We start from the raw sequence: 11943 nt of genomic DNA, 5'->3' as shown, positions 1-11943 counted from the left end.
AACTGAGAACGAAGGATAACTTCACCCAGTTCAACTGTAGATCTTCCAGATTTACGAATACTACCTTGCCTTTTACTGTAAAATTATTGAATGGAATTTAATCATTAGTACCTCGCCTCTTAGCCTAGTATAGTAAAGTGGAATGGATTCCAATCAATAGGTATCTTTTACTGTAAAGTTATTTTATGATTGTTAACCAGTACGCACCTTGTCTTCTAGCCTATGTTTGTATAATTGATTTTGATGAATTAGTAATAGTACCTTGTCTGTTAGGGTATAGAATTGTGATGGACATAAGATTTGTATCATGCCCTAATTCAGCCAGATAAGGCTGCAACGGTATGTCTGAGCACGTGTTGCAAATAAACCAGTCATCATCATCATCATCATCATCATCATCACAGTAATCTCCAAGATCCTATGGTGGTCAGAGGAGTGCCATTGGCCACCGAAGAGCAGCTGAAGACTCTCTCTAGATAGCCAGTTCTAAGCCACTTTTACCACCAGACATCTGCTTAGGGACTAGGCTAAATGAAACCAGTGCATGTAATGCATAATCATGTTCATGCTTGATATTATATACACAAATATGTTATAGAAAACTGTGGTTTCAAGTTTGATATTAGATTTATTATATAAAAGTGATACCAGTTTATACTGTTCTGTTTAAGTTGTTTAAGTTCAAGTTTAGATGCTCACATGTACATTATGTTTATAATCTTGGGGCCACTTGATAGTGATTGATTGGTAGAGGGGCTATCTTTATCTTGGTGTTGTAAGCAAAATGTGATGAAGTTGAACCACGTAATAGATTATTTCTCTAACAATATTTAGAGTCAATATGACACAAGATATGACTACATGTAGCTGAGGTTTATTGGATTGTCCATACTTTTTTTATTAAAGTTTCAAGTATGCAATTGTTATTTTCTACCTCACCTGCATGTACTGATCAGCCCATCAAGATATGGTGTAAAAATACTATAACAGCCAGATTTTGGGAGATTGTGACATTTTCATTTTTAGACTTATATACTGTTTCACTTAGTGTATTTTTTTGGGATGTTTAGATATTCCCTTCCACTTCATGTATTAAAATTTTGCAGAAGTGACATTTCTTGTTGCAATAATGATGAATTACTAAGTAATAATACCTCTATATCTAAGGATATTTTTATTTTGTAACCCCTGGCATTACTGCATTTTTTCTCATCTGCCATTCTGAAGCATGTACGAGAAAACATAGCAAACTATACAGGTAACTGTTTTTTTCTACATGAATGATGTAAAAATAGAACCAATGTCTACAATTAATAGAAATACAAAAATTGTGATGAGCAAGACAAACTTGTAATTGCAATTGCAGATGATTTTCCACTTATGAATCCGAGGTATAATTTCCGTCATTAGACGCATTCCATATCTTTTGATACTGTCTTTGTGTGAAATGAAGTCACACATCCTATATGAATATGCATAGTCATTGCAGTGAAAATCCGCATGGTGGCGCACTTAACAGGCCGCAAACACCTGTGCCTGTAGTCACGCGTCACGCCCCACGGTCGATTCCAACCACATGTGGAGGGGGGGGTGAAATGCGTTTCAGACTTTTCAAGTGTTCATCACAGAAGTTCAGGCGCTGAATAAAAAAATATGAACACCAGTATACCGAGTGACGGGAAATTGGTTAAGCGTATAGAAGAAACATAGTCTGGGTGCCAGACCCATATCATACTAGACACAAAGTATCTCAGTGAGATACTTTGGGTCTGGTTTGGCGATGGGTCTGGAACCCAGGCTAATAGAAACGTGGCAACGAACACAAGTGGCCGCTAGAGTTCGGACAGCGTCAGGGAAATTTTTTGGGGGCCACTTTGAAACAAGTTACTAACAAGAGAGACCGGGCATATTTCAATCGTACAAAAGTCACTGATATCTCTGAATGCTAAATTCATGATAACATCTAAAGGACAACAACTTGAGCAACAAAAAAAGAAAAAAAAGTAGAAAGAAAGAAATGTCTTCAGTGAACTTGTTTCTTGAAGACAGAACAATGGCGGAGTAGTACGTTCTTCGGCCTTGTTCACTGCTAGCCGGGACTTTCCGATGGAAACAATGTGAGATGACGTAATGGACTTCCCCCTTCCCAGAGGACTTTGCGGCCAGGTATATTAAATTATTATATATAAGGTATGATATGTAGGGTGCGACTCCCTTTTCCCCGACGACCTTACCTGTGATCGGACTGTTGGACTTGGGGTCGGACTAGTCTTCGTGTGCAAACGCGCAACATGGACAAAAACTACTCTGGAATTTTCCATCTGCTGATATTTTCAGGCAATCCTGCTTGTTTTTAGGTGATTTTATGTTCATGACAGGGAAACTGCGCTCCTACATAGTAACTCGAGGCGAACTTGGACGCAGGACTGCGTCATTGGATTGTGACGCCCACTTCCGTGTCGGACAGTACCACACAAAGCCGAAAATTTACCGGGATATACTAGTAGTTTGTCAATCCTCCTTTTTAAAAGCTTTAGGGTACGTAAGACAGTTAAATTAGCTACCGTACCGTAGTGGACGAGAACGGTTTGACCGAGCTGGCCAGTTGCACAACTTCGGGGACGTCATCAGAAAGAATTGGTCAAAACAGGAACTGTATAAAGGGCGGGGTGTTCTGCCCCCAGACTAGCAGGTGAAATCCCTCAGTAACAAGCGGAACTTTGTACTACCGAGGAAAAAAGAAGACAGCCAACAACAAGTAAGTGTTTGATAGGTGAAAATTTAGGTCACTTCATTCTCATCGAATAGGTGTATAGCCGTGGCGGCACTCCCCATGGGCGTGGCGTATTAGGCATGAAGCCCTTTTGTACATTCAGTATGGCGGTGTTTGTATTTAGTGAGTTAACATGAATATTACTAGTTGCCCATTTTATGACCTAATGAAGGAATATATGTCATTGGGTCCCGACTTTGCTTCAATATGGATAATTGCAACAAACTTTGACTCTGTTAGCTGTCATTTGTCCTTTCACTTTTGTTTGGCCATACTGAGGTCTATACACTTTCACTTTTGTAAAAGGAATAGGAGTTGGTTTTCCTGTACAGTTTTTGTTGTGGCTAGAGTTTTTAGATCTCACAACCCGTGAAATATTTGGATTCCTTATAGTTTCTGGCTATTTGTGGTCAAGTAGATCCTATATTGTTGTGGATTGTCCAGGACTGTCCTGGTTTCATTTTCATAGTTGCACCTTGCAAGCTTGCTGTGAAATCAAAACACCTATGCAAATGTGTTTTAAAATTCTACCGCACTACAGAATTGTTCTAGTCATTCCTTATAATATAAAACCTATATATAAAATATAAATAAAATATAAAACCTTCATTTTCTAGGCCTTTTCTGTGAATCTCTTCCTAGACTATTGTTTCTATCCTTTCAACAGTGGCCTCACCAATGGAGTCTGAGGAAGATGACTCACAAGCAATGAGGCCTGAACTTTCCCTGCGTAGCAAGCTGTACGCAAAGATCAGTGAAAATTTGTCTGAAGATGATGTGGAAAACTTGCGACAGATGTTGATTACCGATGAACTCATAGGTAGAGTAAGGGTTCAGAATGCACAGCCCCATGAAATCTTCAATATGTTGGAAGATGGTGGCAGAATAGGTGTGGGAAATCTGGGGTTGCTGAAGGAACTGTTGAGAGCCCTTAGGAAAGGGAAACTGGCAGAAGAAGCTGAGGCTGTGGAAAATGAAGAGGGTAAGTACAAATGTACATGTCACTGTCTAGTGTCATGTAAATGTAATTGTTAAAATAGGTGAACATTTATTCTTGGTGGTCATAAAAATTCAAGCGTTGATGGGTGAGAATAGTTTGAATGTACAATACTGAGGCTATTGGAGATCTATTTCCCGATGAAATCACAACTCAGGGCAGTGTTCTGATACCCAGTTGTTGGTTTTGCCACAGGCAACTTCAAGAGCATGCTTATATTGAGCCATGTTAATTGCTCATGAAATATTTGTTGCTTATCTTCTCCCAGCTGCCTGACCCTGTAACCAATACAAATTTGGTGCCAAAACTTACAAAAGGCTACTTCAGCTATGAGGAGGTTAAATCCAAATTTGACATGCTATTAAAATCTTACAGGCGAGAAAAATACAGGCCGTATGGAAATCATGTTCTTACATGTACATGAATGTAGCTATTTTACTCTTTTTAGTTCAGAATGGGTTGAGTACTCATAGACTTTAATACCTGGAGTTTGTTTACATGGGGATTACTTTGAAAGCTGTTACTGACTTTTCAACAACAGGTAGTGAGTTGTACAATGGATAGAATTTCCATGTTTGCGTATTCATTCTTTCCAGATTTAAGATTTAGGTATATGTGGTTGTTTTGTTGTAAGTTGTAGGACACATATGAAAATTGTCATTCCTTTAAATTAATAGGCATGAAAGTTTCTGTGAGTATGAACAAGAGAACTGCTTCAGAGGACATGCTTGTACAAGCAGCTGGCAGTACTAAACAGCTGAAGGTGGGCAGTGATGATGCGGGATCGGATCACTCTGACAGTTCTACAGAAAGTGGCATAGGATGTTCAGCCTCCGCTTCACAGGACATGGAGATACAGGATTCAGAGAGTGGTAGGCCACTTTCTTGTGTTTTAGATTGATACAGGATTGATTGACAGTACATTAATTTGTATATTTACTAATTGTTTGGCAAACAGTACTGAGACACAGAATCAAAATGCAGCCCAGGGCAATGTTTGCATCCCTCTTGATTGCAGGTAGAGACCTTGCAGCATCTGCTGAAGACATTACGGATGGTTCAGAGATCACAACAGTAGGAGACGTGTACAAGCGAATCGACTACCTTCGAACAGAGATTGCAAAACTGACCAGGTATCCAAAGAATATCTCAAAAGCAAAAAATATTGCTTGTTCAAAAGCATCAAGAGAGTTAATCTATCTCATGCAACTTTTGAGTGAACAAGGGACTGGAGAACTTAGGGTGGACATTGCACTATTGGACACTGGGACACAACAAGAGTTTCAAAAGAGATATGAAACAGGTGCTCTAGGCCAGAAGATACAGAAGGAAGTCAAACAGATCATGCGATCAACCAGCGATGACATAGTGCATGTGACACCTGATGTCAGAGTAGACTTCAGCCAACCCACAAATGAAAGCACAAATAGCAGTCCAGGTGAGTGCAACATGTCACTTTGTGATCCATACATCTGCAAGGATTTCCAACCTTCAAGTGTCATGATTGTGTTTATTAATCATCTTAATCATATTTAAGCTGTTGCCCTTTGAAGACAGGCACCTGAATGTTGTAATACTGCAATGAGCTAATTCATATGATCAGTAATGCTGTAATGTATTACAGTCATTCATATGTTCATGTGGAAAGTGAAAGAAAAGCTTCCAACAAGAAGTATGCTATGATATGCATGGTATTAGATGGTACTAGATTCTATCGGCGGGTTTACGGAAAAACCTGTGTGCCTGCCAGGCTACCTGGCCTTCCCACCTGGCCTAGCTAGCATGTGTGGCTACTCAGACCCCCCCATTCATATCCTCATGAAAGATAAGACATCCAAGCAGCTGCGCCCTCTTGTGGAATGCATGGAAATTACACCCATTACGCTGGAACTTACTGGTACCCCTTACACACAGGGAGAGTAGAAATAAACCGATCTAGATATTTGTATGAAGTTTTAATGTTTGAAGTTTTAATCAGCCAAGGGTAATCAAAAGTAACAGTAACAGGGAGACGGATCTCACGGTTACTTAGAGCGCTCGCGGGCAGGAGTGTGTCCCTTGCATCAGAACAGAAAGACCATGCGGCTGTCGGCAACCTGAAAATGCTATCTTATTGAAGACTTAGCAACATTGTAACAATACGGGTTCATACTGCTGCATTCAAACAATGCAGTCACAAAGTTTGTGGTTTGTAATTATCCACAAGAGTAGAATAGAGTAGAGTTAAGTAAAATCTTCGGTCTGGTAGGACATTACCCTGGGGGCCAGACTCGTGAAGCGGTGGGTGGAGAGTTTACGCGCATGCGCTTGGGCCTTGGGTAGCCTGTCCACAACTCACGCCTTCCCTGTTGTGGCCCAGATGCAGAAATCCTTTAGGGCGCACTGTGATACTGATTTATGCATAATGCAAGCCCCCTTTAGGTCTGCGGCCTCAAACCTTGGATTAGTTGCATTCTACTAGAGGGTGCAGCTGCTTGGATGTCTTAGGACAGTCTGGACTGGCTAGCACCAAGGTTTCTCCATAAACCCCTAGTTTGCTGCCTTACTGCAAAAGAAGAGAATGAGACATCTTTGTGTCTCAGACTGTCTCAGAGTGTCTCCATGATATTCTTTGACATGAATAATTTTTTCTGGAAATAGAACAACGTGCCATTATCAAGGTGACAGCAGAAGATGTACAGCTTGAAGACAGTTGTAGGTTGGACAAAGACTCTGCTGTTAGGCAGCTGTTCAAGTATCTTGTCCAAAATACAGAGAAGCTGCACCCCATCATGGACTATCTTAACAGCTTTCGTGTGCAAATAAGATCCATATCATTTGGATCCATTGAGTTTGAATGCATCTGCCTAACATCAGAGTCTGCAGTCCGCTTGCAAGAGGAGTACGATGGTCAGAGACTACATGCCCAGTTTCAGAGGGTGACCTCAAGCCGTACCATTGTGACAAAATTTGGCATCAAGTCCATTTCCTTGGCTGTCCAGCTCACATTTGCAGATGAAGGTATGAGCTCACAGATTTGTTGAATGCTAGTTGAACTATTATTGTCTTTGTTAATGTAATTGTATTGTTAATGTATTGTAATTGTTAATGTAATTGATTATTAAGATTATATACAACAGGATTAACCATGTTACATATAGTGCAGTTAGTACAGGGCTTTTGAAAAATTATCATCGCATACTGCATATGGCATGAAACTAATTAGCCACAGCATGTTAAAAAATTCTGTGCTAATAATGTACCATCTTACGGCATAAACTCAGTCTGCTGTCTTTGTAGTGTACGGTAAATTAAACTACAGGTATCATGAAAAATATGTACATTACTTTATATATTTGATATTGAAAGGGCCATGGCTACCTCTGGAGCCACACATCTATACCTGTAGCAATATGCTAGAGGAACTTCAGCTTGATGACACAGACCTTCCAGAAGAAGAAAACAACCAGGAAACACCTGTACAGACAGATGACAGCAATGATGCTCATCTAGTAACCCACCTTGGCAAACTGCAAATAGCAGGTAAGGAAAAACCAAGAAGACTCCATGAATTGTTTTGGACAATTCTTTAGCACTGAATATGTTTTAGCATTGACTTGGTTTTGGTTTTTTCTTATAATGCCCATGATCATGATAATGATCATTCTGGCATACTCATTAACACCTGAGCGAAGTGAGGAACGTCGGGTTAAGTGCTTTTCCTAAGCGTAGAACGTGGAGCGTAATTGGCACGTTTTGCATAGAGCGTAATTTGCGTTTTGATGGTACGTAATGCATTGAAGCTACTTGGAATTCATCTTAAAGTGTAATCGCTGCAGTAGCGTAATATGTAGCCGGCTCTCAAAATTTAGCATAAAGCGTTGTTGGGACCCCCCCCCCCATGTAGGCCCCCTTCGATCCCGGGACCTATTAGTCTTGGTTCTGAGACAAATGTTATGCCATTATGCCACACAACCCCTCCTTTCACAGATGAATATTATTAGAAGTACATGTTGAAATTGATACACCAAATTATATTCTGTATCAAGGCAAAGGAGCATAATGTATGAATTGAAATTTTTCAGTTCACAGGTGAACCAAACGAAGGAAACAAATCAAGTAACTCAACATAAACATGCATTAACAAGTCTGAGGAGTAATTGCTGCACATTTTAGCTTCAATAAAGAGATGCAGAGGGCAGGACACATCTAGCATAGACACTTAGCAGTATGGAGCAATGCATTCTGGCAATTGGTCAATGTCGGTCTTCTAGGGCACAATTTCACAGCATGTTTCTTATGACTGAAGATGAAGCAGTCATAAGCTGCAAAATTGACATACAAACGTTTCCCACCTTCCAGATGAAACTGCAGAAGCATTGCCAGAACAGAGTGCTGCCATCCTACCCACTTCTGACCAACCATCCACTGTCCAATATGCTAGTACAACCGACCTGCCCACCAGCCAACTATCCAGCACTGCCCCTATGGTTCTATGCAAAACTGACATCTACACCACTGAACAAAGCACAGGTCGACCACCAGGGCCAGCTTTGACTGACTCAATGACTACAAGTGAGTAACAGTATGATTACAGGCTATGGAATGTGATGTATTCACTAGGCTAGGTTTTAGTCTATTGTGCATGGCTGTCAATGTTTTAACATTTCAAAAGATTACACAGTTTACAAGATTGCAGCATTCTATATAATTCTACCACAATTCATAATCACGGGTAATCTACAGAATTTGTTTGTAATTCCATGTGCTCTTGTGGTTTCAGACTTGATTCTTTTTAAATCTCTAAACATTTTTGATGGTGTGAATGTGGTTGACAATGTGTCATTTTTTGTGTAGAAGTGATGCATGGAAAAAATATAAAGTAAGACTCAAAGAACTGAACAAGTCTATATGCTACTTTCAATAGGTGTACACCGTCTCTCTGTTCGTCTCAGTGGCACTATCATGGAGTTTCAGAGAAGTCTGACTTACATGTCCACCAAGAATGATCTACACAACAAGCTACTTAGTACATTGTATACATACTAGAAATCACATTAGAAATATGCCACATTTCATTGCTGATCATGATGTCACCAGAGCACTCACTCTCACATCCTTACACATGCGTGTTGACCATATTGATAATCATATTTCATTGATAGCACATCAGGACATGGACTTGTGGAAGGCAGTGCATAAAGGTGACCTTCCTACAGTAGAGATTCTCCTCAGGAAGGGTGCAGATGTCAACATGGCAGACAAGGATGGCAGGACTCCACTGTGGATAGCAGTACAGAAGGGCCACCTCCCTACAGTACAGATGCTCCTCATTAAGGGTGCAGATGTCAACATACAGGACAACACTGATATCACACCACTTGAGGTTGCATTGAACCATGGTCAGTTGACAACAGCAGATTACTTGATCAAACATGGAGCAGACAGCAAATTTGTGCATATAAAATTTCAAGATATATTATGGCAAGCAGCATACCACAGTCTCCCAAGTCTCACAGAAATGGTCATAAGCAAAGGTGCAGATGTCAACATGACAGACAAGGATGGCAGGACTCCACTGTGGATAGCAGCACAGGAGGGCCACCTCCCTACAGTAGAGATGCTCCTCAGTAAGGGTGCAGATGTCAACATGGCAGACAAGGATGTCAGGACTCCACTGTGGATAGCAGCACAGAAGGGCCACCTCCCTACAGTAGAGATGCTCCTCAGTAAGGGTGCAGATGTCAACATACAGGACAGCACTGATATCACACCACTTGAGCTTGCCCTGAACCATGATCAGTTGACAACAGCAAATTACTTGATCAAACATGGAGCAGACAGCAAATTTGTGGATATAAAATTTCAAGATGTATTATGGCAAGCAGCTCACCACAGTCTCCCCAGTCTCACAGAAATGGTCATAAGCAAAGGTGCAGATGTCAACATGACGGACAAGAATGGCTGGACTCCACTGTGGATAGCAGCACTGGAGGGCCACCTGCCTACAGTAGAGATGCTCCTCAGTAAGGGTGCAGATGTCAACATGGCAGACAAGGATGGCAGGACTCCACTGTGGATAGCAGCACTGCAGGGCCACCTCCCAACAGTAGAGATGATCCTCAGTAAGGGTGCAGATGTCAACATGGCAGACAAGGATGGCAGGACTCCACTGTGGATAGCAGCACAGGGGGGCCACCTCCCAACAGTAGAGATGCTCCTCAGTAAGGGTGCAAATGTCAACATGGCAGACAAGGATGGCAGGACTCCACTGTGGATAACAGCACAGGGGGGCTACCTCCCTACAGTAGAGATGCTCCTCAGTAAGGGTGCAAATGTCAACATGGCAGACAAGGATGGCAGGACTCCACTGTGGATAGCAGCACAGGGGGGCTACCTCCCAACAGTAGAGATGCTCCTCAGTAAGGGTGCAAATGTCAACATGGCAGACAACGATGGCAGGACTCTTCTGTGTATAGCTGCACAGGAGGGCGACCTCTCTACAGTAGAGATGCTCCTCAGTAAGGGTGCAGATGTCAACAAGGCAGACAAGGATGGCAGGACTCCACTGTGGATAACAGCACAGGAGGGCAACCTACGTACAGTAAAGAAGCTCCTCAGTAAGGGTGCAGATGTCAACAAGGCAGACAAGGATGGCAGGACTCCACTGTGGATAGCAGCACAGGAGGGCAACCTACGCACAGTGAAGATGCTCCTCAGTAATGGTGCAGATGTCAACATGGCAGACAAGGATGGCAGGACTCCAGCAGATGCGGCAAACAGGATGGGCCATTCTGCTGTTAAAGAGATGATCATCAAAACATGCTAAAGATAAATAAAACATTACAGTACTCTTATTACTTGAATCTTGAAGGAATCTTGAATTTTGAAGTTGACAATGTTGGACATATGATCTGCAAAAATGAAGCACTGTACAATGTAATGTATATTCTAATACCGGTATGCGGAATAATTTTGTGCTGCATATCAAACTAGCAAGAGAAATTATAGTTGTTTTCTTTATCTTCAAAATGTGATAGGAAAAGCTGCTGACATTTATCCATGCAATAGACCATATCCTACCACAATAGTTCAATATGACAGAAGATATACATCTAGCAGAGGTTTATTGAACTGCCCATACTTTACCTTTTTATTCAAGTTTCAAGAATGCAATTATAGCTTTTTATCTCATCTGCATGTACTGATCAGCTCATTGAGACAAGCTGTAATAACAACCTATAAGCAGATGGTGGGAAGATTGTGACATTTTATTCTCAGATTTAGTCTGTTTACTGAGTGTATTTTTGGAGGATGTTTAGATATATGAAATACATGTACATTTGCTTGAAGAACAAGTTTTGAAAATCACACCTGACATGTGCTTCCCTCTATGTTGTGATGCTTTTTACTGGTAGACATGATCACTAATGTCAGGAAAGAAGTAACTGAAAGGACACCTAGAAACCATAACCATTTCACACTACCAAAATGTTGAACGGAGAAGCTGAATCGATCTTTCTTCTACCAGCCAACACTGCTCTTTAACAAATCTCTGAACTGATTCCACCTTTAACTTTTATATGTACTGTATGTATATCTGTAAGTTGGTTTCTGTAATTTTAAAATTGTATAATTGTAAATGATGTCACATGTAACTGAATGTTTCTCTTAAAGTTTTTGAGAACTTTGATATAGCATTGTAAATTAACGATAATTCAGATTTTTTAACTCTGCCAATGCTTATAAAGTTTCTTATGTCTTAGTGGAAATAGGCTATTTTCCAGTAATTGAGATTTATTGTTATAAGCTGTAAAGTTTACATAATGCGATGTCTAGGGTGATGAAAAACAGGATCAAACTGTGTGCCTTCAGCTAGAAAACTTGTTTGTTGGTAGCTCTTTAGCAATAAGTAACAATAATCATCTCACTTTTTCATAATAGATACAACGAGACCTAAAGAAAACATGACTTTCATGTTCTACAGTAGTATTCTGCTTTTTATTGACCGTAACCATGCTGAAGTACTTTTGATGCCAACGTTATGTATGGCAACAATTTTGGACAATATTAATCCATCACAACTATGTAAAAAAATGTTCTGATAGCTACAACTAGCTTTGAATAAAATATAACAAGAATGCCGGACAATTGCCATTTCTTGTTGCAATAATTATGAATATTCACATCCATT

At 40.6% G+C, this 11943-nt stretch overlaps 2 protein-coding genes across 2 annotated transcripts; both read left to right on the top strand.

Moving 5' to 3' along the window:
• Positions 1-2160: 2160 nt before the first annotated feature.
• On the top strand, positions 2161-8332 carry LOC109467429. The gene is made up of 7 exons (XM_019765405.1): positions 2161-2758; positions 3441-3755; positions 4448-4642; positions 4789-5208; positions 6411-6770; positions 7119-7292; positions 8112-8332. Coding segments are annotated over exons 1-7 (1686 nt in total). The 5' UTR covers positions 2161-2757.
• A 578-nt stretch (positions 8333-8910) lies between these two features.
• On the top strand, positions 8911-11320 carry LOC109467430 (ankyrin repeat domain-containing protein 29-like). The gene has a single exon (XM_019765406.1). The coding sequence runs from the start codon at positions 8926-8928 to the stop codon at positions 10576-10578; it is 1653 nt and encodes a 550-aa protein (XP_019620965.1). The 5' UTR covers positions 8911-8925; the 3' UTR covers positions 10579-11320.
• Positions 11321-11943: the final 623 nt, after the last annotated feature.

Source organism: Branchiostoma belcheri, unplaced genomic scaffold (assembly GCF_001625305.1).
Source record: "Branchiostoma belcheri isolate BF01 breed outbred unplaced genomic scaffold, Haploidv18h27 scaffold18, whole genome shotgun sequence".
Lineage (NCBI taxonomy): Eukaryota > Metazoa > Chordata > Leptocardii > Amphioxiformes > Branchiostomatidae > Branchiostoma > Branchiostoma belcheri.
This window is presented reverse-complemented; position numbering and strand designations above follow the sequence as displayed.